Below are 12,239 nucleotides of genomic sequence, written 5' to 3'. Positions count from 1 at the left end.
AAAAGTGTTAACAGCTTGTATAGGAGAAACAGGCCTGCATGCATGCTTCATGTGTTTGCACCTCCATCAATTGGTCCTTCCTTTTTTAAGCATATTAAGACTTTATCAAACTCACTTTAACATGTCTTGTTTGTACTCACACTGACAACATAACTGTTATTGTATTCTTTCAGGTTAGAGATGATTTAAGACATAGATCTCGACTTGAAAAGTTTGAAAAGATACTGATAATGGCTTCAAGTTGCAACCCGGCTTAAATCTATTAGAAAGACACACAGAGAGAGAACCCCTAGTGGTTCCAAGAACTTAGACTCCTTTCTTTATCAATTGCCATTAAGTTGGGGGGCAATTGGCTAATTAACTTTGTTGCTAGGAAATGCTGACAGCAGTGTCACAACACAATTCAAGACCATTCCTGTTGGTTGCAAATTAAGGTTTCTAATTGGTAAGAGATAAATAATAAAGGTCATATTGTATAACAACAACTGAGCTGGATTGGATGGTGATTATGTCTCCAATTTAAGTCCCCATTTTCCCCCACCTCACCAAGTTAGCAGACGCAGATTCTCTGTAAATAGCGTAAAATTAACACATAAGCTTCCTTGCGGGGAGCTGGAAGAGACAAATTGTGGTGTTACCTTTCGACATTACTCATCAATGACCAACCAACCAGTGAAGCTGTAGGGTGCGTTTCATTTGATAAACCACATTAATTGCATATATATTGTAAGGTACGGACACAAAATTTGTCTAATGTCAAATGTGCCTCACTGTTTCCATCCTTTTTAATTATTTAGGCTCCTATTTTTGGATGCTAGAATTTCAGCTTTTAATTTATTTAGCTACATAGAATAATAGTAGGGAAGAAGCTATTAACTCATATGCATGAAAGTTTTGGTTCTAAATTTAGATGTTTAAGATAATTCATATTGGTGAGGAAAATTGAGTTACATACATGAAGTTTTTATTCTAAATTTAGATCTTAATATACAAAATTAAAATTGGTGAGGAAAGTTAAGTGATTATATAACTTTAAAAAAGGGGAAAAAAAGTTTTGTGCAAGTGAAACAAATAATTTCCCTGATAAAAATAAATAAAAAAATAAAATTGTTTGAAAATGTACAAAGATCCCAAACACTAAAGACCGAGTCAAGGCCTGGCTGGAGCAAGACTAAGGTGCAAATCTAAGCCCAATGCATCATCAAAACTGGGGCCACCATCTCCCTTTGAAAACCTACGCAACGAGGGTCCATCAACACCCCGTCCATGGTGGCCCCCACCTTGCATCACTTGGGGGCCAACGCTTACGCCCAGATCCCCCAAACCACCACCACCACCACCACCACCATAAGGTACCCCCGCTGGCCCCCTCCCCACTCCACCACCTCCTCCTCCACCACCAGCGCTTGGAATCACACAGCCATGTGAGACGTGGAAAGGAGGTGGCCCTCCTCGTGGCAAGTAAACCCAAGACGGTCCCGCCGCAGCTGGCACCACGACGGGTGTAGCCGACGCTAAGAGATGCGGTGGAGGAGCAAAAGCAGAGATGATAGGGTTCCTAGCAAACGAAACCGCGGCGCTTCGAGTGGCTTGAAGTTGAGCACGCTTGAGCTGTTGCCTTTCCTTCTTATGAGCGTTCTGGTGACCTCCTAAAGCTTGAGAGTTGGCAAACTCACGGCAACAATACTGACACTCGTATTTGCGGTCACCAGGAGCAGGGAAGCCACCTGGCTCTGAAGACCCTGATGATGGATCTTTGGTGGTTCTGGATTCCAAAACATCATCATCTTCCGAGACGTTGAAGCCGAAGAGCTTTAGACGTGCAGTAGTGGCGCTGTTGGTTTTGGTATTAGCTTGGTATTCTAACTCTGCCATGTTAACTAGAGAAAAATAGAAAGAGAAATGAAGAAGAATAGTTTAGTTGTTCAATGTAATGTAATGTAAGGGGAAGAGTTGCATGTGTGGGGGTATATATACATGATAAAAAAAAAAGGATTTGTAGAACATGAACAGTACAACTTAGGATGAAAGAGAAAGATTTCGGATATCCCAAGGGGGAAAAAGAAAAGAGAGTATTAGGGAACACGACAAGACCCGAGAACACTTGACTTGGGACCCTCACCCAAGCCTTGTCTTCGCTTAGTGTACCTATTTCTCTAATTTGATACTGTTACTTCATCAATGCATTGCGTTGCATTTATTTTCTTTTTGGGGTTTTTTAAAGCTTGTTTATATTTATACATACAAGAATAAAAATGATTGAATTGGTCCATGTTTATTTATTTATTTTAAATAAGGAGCATCATTTGAGAGAAAATGGGTATCCAAAAAGCAATTGTGGGAGGTTCTTAATATAATGGGAACTTTTGTAGAGAACGTGAAGCAATTAGGTTAGAAAACAGATAGGAGGTAAGGGGGAGTGATCTGGACCACTATGCTGTAGATGGAAAAGGTTTGAATGGCCAATGAGAAGCTAAAAAAGTTGTTTTCATACATTGGTTGGGTTAATGACAGATTTCTAAATAATGTTCTTACACGACACGTACAATTCCAAGGAGCCGGTGAGGGTAATCTGAAGTGAAGTGAGGTCTATGTAGACTCTATAGGTAGCTAGATCCCTGTTCATGGTGGGCATCAACAGGGTATGGTTTTTAATTAACTAAATTTACTAACAAACAAAATGAGTGTACTAATAAAAAGATTCCATTCGAGATGATGACACATGTTGGAAAACTGGGGACCTTTTTTTGGTAATCACCATGAATTTATTCTTTCTTTCTTTCTTTATTTATCAAGTAGATTAATTAATTAAGAAAACAGTAATGTTAGTGGAACTGTCTCCAATGAAACGCCGTGATGCCCATCTCTTAAGTCTTTAATTCCCTGGCAAATCTCTCTGCTACCAAAAATGCCTTCTCTTTCTCTCTCTCTCTCTCTCTCTCTCTCTCTCTCCCGCGCTTCACTTCAGCTCAATCTCAGGAGCCGACACCGCCACCCACCACCACTCTCGCCCCTCATTTCTCTCTAAAAAGTCAAACTAAATCTAACATGTAAATCCATGCATGCATATATATATAGCACCACTTAGCTGTGTTTCCCAAAATTACCCCACACACACAGAAAGGAAAAAAAAGGTGGGGAAAAAAACCTTGAATTTCAAGTTTTAAACGTATGGTAATGGCGATATATCGATAATCTAACTATTCATGGATGACATAGATATAGAACTTCTCTTCCACACAACCCCAAACTTTTAAAAGTGTCAATACACTCATGCATTATATAATGTTGTAGGGTTATAGGGCAGGTGCATATCTAGAAAGGGTTACGCATGTTTCACATCAGATAAAACTTTCTGGCAATGGCAAGATGGGAGTTTAGTCTAAGTCAACCACGTGAAGCAAAGCTTTCACTTGCCTGGTCTGAATATAAATGGAAGTAGGGTTTGGGGGGTATCGAAATTAATGGACGGAAAGGGGGAAGAAAATGAAGGAATGAATGTTCAGGTGTTTTACAACTACGAAAAGAGACCCATCTTTACGTGTTGATGATGAATAATAATTGTTTAGGATGTTAGCGTGATTGACGTTGAAATCTGTATTTCTTTATGCAATTTTCTTGCTTTGCCAAGATCTATCCGAATCTTACTAACTACGAGACAGAGAAAAGTTTTGGGGTTTCTTTTTTTAATCCAATTATATTAGGCACGATTAAATTTGAAATGAAATCAAGTCCTATCATTGAATAAAAAGTAAAACTCTCTTAATATATATATTTTTGTTATTTATAAAATTTGAAGTCTTATTTAAAAAATATAATCGAAAATTTTTATCACTCCAACCCATATGAATTTTAATATCTTAAAATTGTACTCCCACTTAGAAAGGGAATAATTAAATGTGGATTAATATATTATTATAATTTGTATTATATATGCAAAAGCTATTACTAAGTGTTAGTGTTGGTCACAACTCCAAATATGACCCACCTTTGTCTCCCCTTTCTCATGTGTGTTCCATTCAAACGCCTCTTTCACTTTTGTCCATTTTCCCCATAAAACAAACCCACCCACCCATTGCTACCTCTCCTTTTTCTCCAAAACCTCATTTTCTTTCCAACCGTTAGATCTCTTTCATGATTATTACTAACATCAACATGTGCTCCCTCTTTGTTGTATTTTATATTAAGAAAAATCCATTTTATATTAATTTCTAAGCCTATATATGTAAAAATCCATTTTATATTAATTTCTAAGCCTATATATGTATGAATATATGAAGCCTAACTTCATTTCTAAGCTAAGTTCTTAGATTCTTTCTTGGCCTTCATAACGACAAATTTCTTGCGGGTTTCAACAAGCAGGTAAGAGATGAGATGGTTGTGATGATCCGTTCATGCATCATCAATATATGTGGGTCCATATTTATTTATTTTAAGTCCCATGTTTATGCTCATAGATAGATTAGGACTTAGATTGGGATGAATTCAGAAAATAGGGAAGAAAAAAACAAGTTGCCTTTATTAAACCTGATTATAACCTTTTTACTTTATTATATATATATATGATGTAAATAGTGTGCGTGTGTGGATCCAATGATTTTAGGGTTTGGGTCTTTCCTTCTCAGTCCTTGTCTTTGGAGGGGTTAATAAGATTGAAAATAAAAAAGGTTGGGCCACAAACAACCACTACGGGGCTCAACTAGAAAAGTAAATGTGCATTGAAGTGACCTTCAACAAATGTGAGTGGTCATGTTGTGTTCATAAAGTTCGAGAGTTCACGCATAGAGTTGTCGGAGCAGTTAGACTTGTCAATATTGATGGGTCTGGTCTGTTTATGTTGGACATTTTTGGTTTTTAATCATTTTTTTTGAATTTTAGTTATTTTCTCACTTTTTTTTTTACTAAAGAGGAAAAATATATTATAGTGTGCTTGGATCCACATTTTTTATATCGATAATAATTTTGATACCAACCGAATTAAGACTCAGTTAATTTAATTATTTTATTTTTATATATTACAAATCAGGAGAATTAGATATAATAATAGAGTTTCGATCTTAATTTTTGGATATCAACAAAAGATTTGATCACTATTCTTTTATGTTGTTGGTAATTTTAATCTGTTTAAAAATTGGAAAGTTTTAGACTTGAATTTACATGAATTTGGGTAATTTAGTTTTTGAATTAAATGACGTTGCTGAACTTTTAATAATAAAAAATTAGATTGTTATTAATTGTATTACATAATTTTAGCGCAAAATTTTAGCTCAGCATTTTCTTTTTATATATATCTATGAGATTTTTTTTATATATATATAATGCTTATAATTATTGATAATCTTTCTTCAACTTTTAAATAATAAGATAAATGTATTTTATTATATTTATACTCTCATCTTTTTGTACTAGATAAGTTTAGACTAGAGTTTAGAAAATGTTTAATTTTTAAAAAAAATTAATTGTTTAGATAAAAAATGGGAGAATTTCAAATTTTATATGAAATTGCAAAAAAAGGAGTTTAAACCAATCGAATTTTTCATTCAAATTCTTAAAAAAAAAAGCGCGGTTTTAAAATTTATCAAAAAAAAAATTATTTTATTTGATTCACAGAGTTGTATTATAAAATAAAAATCATGAGTTCTAAAATATTATTTTATTTTATTTTACTGTATATTTTAGACTAGTAATATTATTATATGCTTACAAATGGCGATGGCAAAATTTAGATGAATGTACTCCAAATGAAGCGTTTTTTAAAAAACGTTATCAGAATTGCTTGCCACTCTCATTATACAAAACTATCATTCTATCTTTATAAATATATATATTAAAAGGATAAAAATATTAAAACATGTTAAAATATTTTTTTCTTTTTGGAATTTTTACTTTCCAACGTTAATCCTAATTTTTTTACTTGGGATTTTTATCTCTAGTCATCAATTTATGTTTTGTTTCTTTTTTTTTAACCAAATATGCTTAAAAGATTGAAAATATTATAAATAACTAACAAAAATTAAATTATAGTAGAGTGGGATAGGATGGATATATTCAAATATTCATGGAAGTGATAGTGACTTTTAAGATTAAACATACATAGTGTAGCAAGGCGAGTGTTAGGGTAGAGCACGCCAACTGTGGAGCAGTGATGGATTTGAAAAATTTCACCCTTACCCGCTCTATTTCCATCTCTATGTACAAATCTAATGACACTTATATTGCATATTTTCATATATATATATATTATTTTTAAGACTATTCTTTTTATTTCATAAATATTTTTTGTTTATGAAAATCTCAATTTTTCAAAAATTATTTATCAAAATAAAATAATTACAAATACTATCATTTTGAAATGTTACGTTTTAAGATCTTTTAATTTTAATATTCTCCATCCTAACATATGATAAAATATTTTTTAAGCCAATAAAATTGCTTTGTATTAAGACTCTTTATCACATATGTGTCCCAACTGTTAGAACACCGGTACATGCCATGAAGCAACGAAAAAAAAATAAATCTAGTGATCACATTCAGGGATCCACGTGCGAGGAACGAATCAGTGTGACAAGGGATGAACGATTACCTTTAATCGTCTGGAAAACTAAAGATAACTGTTGTGAAACTGATTACGTAATTGTATGTTGATTCCGAACCGCTACGGAAAGTTTCAGCCTCTACATAATCCACCTAGTGTGACAACAAACGACAAGAACTCTTTTAAACTTTTTCAAAGAGAAAAATCTATTTGACGGCTGCTAGACCTCATTCTATATATTTCGGGTATATTATGTTTTTCTTAAAAAATCTCATATTTCCTAATTCGGGAATAGTTGATATTTTAATATGAATCAAAATTTATTATAATAATTAACCAAATACACTAATTACAATTATAACAATTATAATAATATTCTATCGTAAAACAATAATTATAAAAAATATTTCGGTAAATTATGTTCAGTTAAATTTTATACAAATCAAATTCATATATATTAATTTAACCATGTTCTCATTATGTGTACAACTTACTTGTACATATAATTCATTCGATATTTAACTGCCCAATTAAATTAGTTCTATAATCAATTTAATTCATGTGACAACTAAAAAATAATACCAACTATGTTCGGATTCCGTTTGTTTCAACCATAGGGTGTGACCCTGTACGTTCTTGTAACGTTAGCAGTAATACTAGAACGATTCTAATATTACAAATAATGAGTGGCATCTAACAATACATCATTGCTACCTAAGCTACAAGAAGTCATGATTCGACATAACCTCTCTGTGATTAACTCTTCATGTATTAAATCATTTTGTTCTTTATATCTAGAATGGATACAAGTCATGGAATAGTCATCCTTGCCTAGTCCATCTAATGTTTCTTGATATCCTAAGTAGACTATGATAAACAAATAAGTATGATATCTCATATCAACTTATTCGAGTATGACATGCATTTCTAGTCTCACTTAATACGTAGCTTAAGATATTGCTTCCATTATGTAGGAGGGACAAATCCTATATTGATCAACAATATCCCACTAGTTAGATTGTGGTATATCCAACATCAACCTTTATAGAACAACCAGTTATGGTAGACGTTTGACTATATCAAAATATATGACTCACGATGTTGAGATAATGATGATCTCAAGTTTGAGGATCATATACATAGTAATCACTATGAGTAATGTTGTGATTATTACATAATAATCCAAGAAACATACTCATAGCGGGTCAGTCCAATATGTTGTTCTCTAACACGCATACTCATGTATTGATTTTAACATCCCATGTCAATGAAAACACTTTGTCATCTATAAACTACATGTTAGTCTTAATGCATAATTGTTATCCAAGCCTACAATAATATTCGACTAAAGACCTTTTAAGAATAATCATATTATTCTCAGGATATTTTTATAAAATAATTTACTTATATACACAGAAAAGAAACTAAAATAATAATGGCAATGCCTTATATTAATAAATGAGGTAAAACAAATATGTTACAATCATCTCATGATTAGTCTTTGGGCATACTCTAACACCAACAACTACCATCAACATGAAAAAGCCCATGAACCTTTATGTTTTTGAATCACTTAATAGGAATGGTGTCAATAAAAAAATTATCTCCATCACTAACCCAATGATCTTTGCAAATATTATGGTTCTTGCATTACCAATTCACCATCTAATTCCTTTGAGAAGCACCTTTTTGGCTTTGTAAATAATATTCCATATAAAAGAATGATTTGTACATTCGGATGCATCAAGAAAACCACTATCTGAGAAATATTTAACCTTGAAGATTTTACTAGAAAGAGACTCAAGAAGAGAGGAATCTCAACCCTTGTTTACCAATTAGAGTTAAGTTAAATACTACTAAACTTTTTAAGGGCACATTATCTGTCCCACAAGGACAAATGACTATTTTCTATGATCATTATTTGCTGAACCCCATAAAAAAGAGTTCATCATCTTTTGGATATTGTCATAAGAGTTATGAACAAGTAAGAAAGTACTCATACTATAGACATGGATAACTTGAGCCACCATTTTGAGCCCAACTTCCTTTCTTGCTCTAGATAAAATATTATTTTTCCAACAGAGAAAGCGTTTACTAAACCATTCCATAGTGAACAAAAAAATTATTATTTGTTCCAACCAATTAAAGAAGGTGGGCCAAGATAGCAAACTAAAAATAGATACACTTATCACTTTAGCAACACGGTAGAATAAAGGTCTCCTATATTTAACATGTAGCCTTATTTCTTCTTTTACTTTTTCTTTCTTGGATGGACGGCTAGGGTGAGGGAAGGAAGTAAAGGCCAGGTAGCATCCAACATGTGATAAAGAAAGAAATGGAAAGAAAGAAAACAAAAGACAAAGAGAAAGAAAGAGAAATATATTAAATCAAAGAGTGTACTCTCTAGAAATCCTAGGTTTTATCCACTCTTCTCCCATTTTTTTCTTTTAAATTTCAGCAAACCATGACAAAAACCAAATCAAAATAAATATTAGTTGGAGTAAAAACTTAATAAGAATGGGCAACATCTTAAATGGTTAAGCATTACCTTTCTTCCTTGTATGCTCAAGATCAAGCAATGCTATTCCTTTTAATTTCCTTTTCATTTTCGACAACAAGGGTAAACTGCCATCCAGCCCTTCAAATTTTGAAAACCCTAGGTATATAGCATTTTCCTAATCACAATTGAACGATTTCTCTTTTCTCTCTATTCTTCCCTATTTTCTTTTTCCTCTTCTTATTTGCAAAAATAAATTTCAACAATAAATAAATTTCCCTATTGCTGAAATTTATTTTTATTCTCGAATCAAAATCTATTTCCGATTTCAACTCTTTTCTCAACTGGCGCAATCGCTATTGTAACAAATCATTTTTCAGTGGTGTTGGAAATAAGGGCTTTGGGATCACAATTCCAGTGAGCGAGTCTGTAGATATATTTAAGTGGTATTTATGAGTTAAATATAGTATAATAGTCGTGATTTAATAGATTTAATTAATCAGTTAATCAAGGTACAAGTGGTGTGTCTTGAAAGTCAATGATTTTGGAAAATGAGGTATCAGGACCTCATTTTCATAAATTGAGCTAATAAATATTATTAAATATTTATGGAGCTATAATATAAGTGGATTGAAGTTTGGTCTGGAAATTTTGATGATTTGATAGTTAATTAAGGAAAAAGGACAAAATCGTAAAAACTCGTAAAAGCTAATCACTATTAATTTTAATAGCTAAACTGCTTGGTAAATAATTGGTTATGTAACACCCCTAAACCCGTCCTGTCACCGGAACAGGACTATGGAGTATTACCAGTCATTACAGTACATTTACATGTAAAATAAGAATAAATACAACACTGTACATCCTAACATACCTTTAATGGGCCCGCGGTACTTAATAAGAACATTTAAAATAAACCGGGGCTCGATCGGAAACTTAGAAAAATTTTCGTGAAATTTCAAAGTTTCCTCCTTTGAATAGTATCACACGCCCGAGTGGCTTATGTGACACGCTCGTGTGGCTGATATGACACGCCCGTGTCATCAACCCTTGGAGCTCTCTAACTTTTGCCTAAAAACAAATTAATTTCACACGGCCAAGGCACACGCCAGTGTGCTCAGCCCGCGTGGCAATCTGTTTGTAGCATTTTAGGTGTAGGGGACACACAGCTTAACAACATGCCCATGTGCTAGCCCTGTGTCTCACACGGTCTGGTCACATGCCCGTGTGACAAGCTGTGTGGACTCAAAATGAACCTTATAGTTTAAATTTACCAACCCTGCAAATTTTAAACAACAAGCAATTTAAGATTCAATCATTCAACCAATCCAAAACATGATAAAACACACTTAATACTCGTTTAAACCATCATAAAATAATCTAACACATATAATCAATAATCATTAAACAAAAAAACTTCAAAATTAGTGCTTAAGTACCATTCAAATCAATTCAAAATGGACTTTATTATAAACATAAATTTTGCTTATATAGTTTAACCTTTATCATCATTATACTAGTAATATTCATAATCAAAATAACATTAAAACAACCTAGGTACATGCCATTCTTTAAGACTTGAAACTTCACCAAGTATTTGAGTTCAGGAGTTGGCTCAGATGCTGAGATGCTAGTTACTTTGTACCTAACCTGCGCACGGAAACAAACTGTACGCTGAATATAGACTCAGTGGTATTTCTATAAACTAATACTTAAAGCAATAATAAGTCATGTATATGCATTTGAACTCTAAGCTTTTACTTTCATAATCTTAATGGCTTAATCTCTTACCTACTTCTTATAGCTCTTAAATGTAGTTAAACAATTCTTTATACATTTCTTATCATTCTATACCTTTCAACAATCATACATCCGTATGATATTTATATATACTAATAATCAACATTCAGTCATAATTATATAATCGATAGCAGTCAGTCTTCAGTAGCTTCATTTACCCCTATTAACGTAACTCGAACCTGGACGGATACACGGATCCAACCCACACACCGGGATATCATACAGTGTTTCATCGGCAGAAGCCGGAATACACCGTAAGGGTAACAGTAACAGTAACAATAACATTAATAGTAGCGGTACATAAAGTACCTCATCGGAACAAATCCAGAACAGTAACAGTAAGGTGACACTTATAGTGTCTCATCAACACAAAGTCGGAATATCCCTGAACACTTCCAATCCTATGGCATGCCAACTATATCCGACTAGTCCGACACTGTTAATAGGGTATTCAAATCATTTCGTTTTTATACAGAAACAGTAATAATTTCTATCACATTATTCATCATACATGCTAACTAAAAAGGAATAGCAATTACATTTATTAAATTATTAATCATAGTTTATAGAAATACAAACCGATAATTCCTTGACTTATTCCTCGTTCACTTTCTCTTTTCCTTCTTTGATGATGTTTCCGGCACTACGTTAGCTACGAAAAAATTAACATTTAAAATCATTAATATATATATTAAATAATACACTCTTCTATTTTCCATGTAACTTTTGTTTAAATTCCAATTTAGTCCTATCACCATAACTATTCTTTCTCTTCAAAATAAATCCTATATTTTTATTCAATTATCACTTTAAACTATTCCAATTCTTAAATTTTATAGCTAAAACATTAATTATAGAATCCTCTCAATTCAATCCCTACTATTGCAAAACTTATATCTCTCTTTATAATTCAATCCTTCTCCCACTTCTAACTTGAATTTTATCATTTTATCTCATAATTCATCTATTTATTCAACTTAATTAACAACTAAAAAATTCACTAACTTTCTAAATTTTAACATAATTCAAGTAGGGCATTGTTCTAGGATTCCAAAAACATCAAAATTACAAGAAAATGGATCAAATTGACTTACCAAATTAAGCTTCAAGCTTCGAAACCCTAATTTTCCCCTTTTCTTTTCTCCTTTCTTTTTCTTTCCTATTTCGTTTTCAATTTTCTGTCCTTTCTTTTTCTATTTTATTTCTTTTATTCTTTTACTTTCTTTATTATATTATATTATATTATATTATATTTTCAATTATAATTATTATTTTTTAAATAACAAGCAAATACATATATATACATACATTTGTACCAATTAAAATAATACACATGTATTTATACTTACCACACACTTGTCACATAAGGCTTATTTGTTAATTTAGTCCTTTGACTTTTCTTTGTTC

General features: G+C 32.4%; 1 protein-coding gene across 1 annotated transcript; it reads right to left on the bottom strand.

Annotated features, from left to right (window-relative positions):
* Positions 1 to 913: 913 nt before the first annotated feature.
* Positions 914 to 1,990, bottom strand: LOC107909560 (zinc finger protein GIS3). The gene has a single exon (XM_016837143.2). It carries the CDS (start codon positions 1,873 to 1,875, stop codon positions 1,150 to 1,152), a length of 726 nt encoding a protein of 241 aa, XP_016692632.2. The 5' UTR covers positions 1,876 to 1,990; the 3' UTR covers positions 914 to 1,149.
* Between the last annotated feature and the right edge of the window lie 10,249 nt (positions 1,991 to 12,239).

Source organism: Gossypium hirsutum, chromosome A03, assembly GCF_007990345.1.
Source record: "Gossypium hirsutum isolate 1008001.06 chromosome A03, Gossypium_hirsutum_v2.1, whole genome shotgun sequence".
Lineage (NCBI taxonomy): Eukaryota > Viridiplantae > Streptophyta > Magnoliopsida > Malvales > Malvaceae > Gossypium > Gossypium hirsutum.
Note: the sequence above shows the minus strand (reverse complement) of the source record. Positions and strands in the feature narration are given on the sequence as shown.

Excerpts from the sequence above, each read along its gene's own strand:
- LOC107909560 (XM_016837143.2), bottom strand. The coding sequence starts at position 1,875 with ATGGCAGAGTTAGAATACCAAGCTAATACCAAAACCAACAGCGCCACT.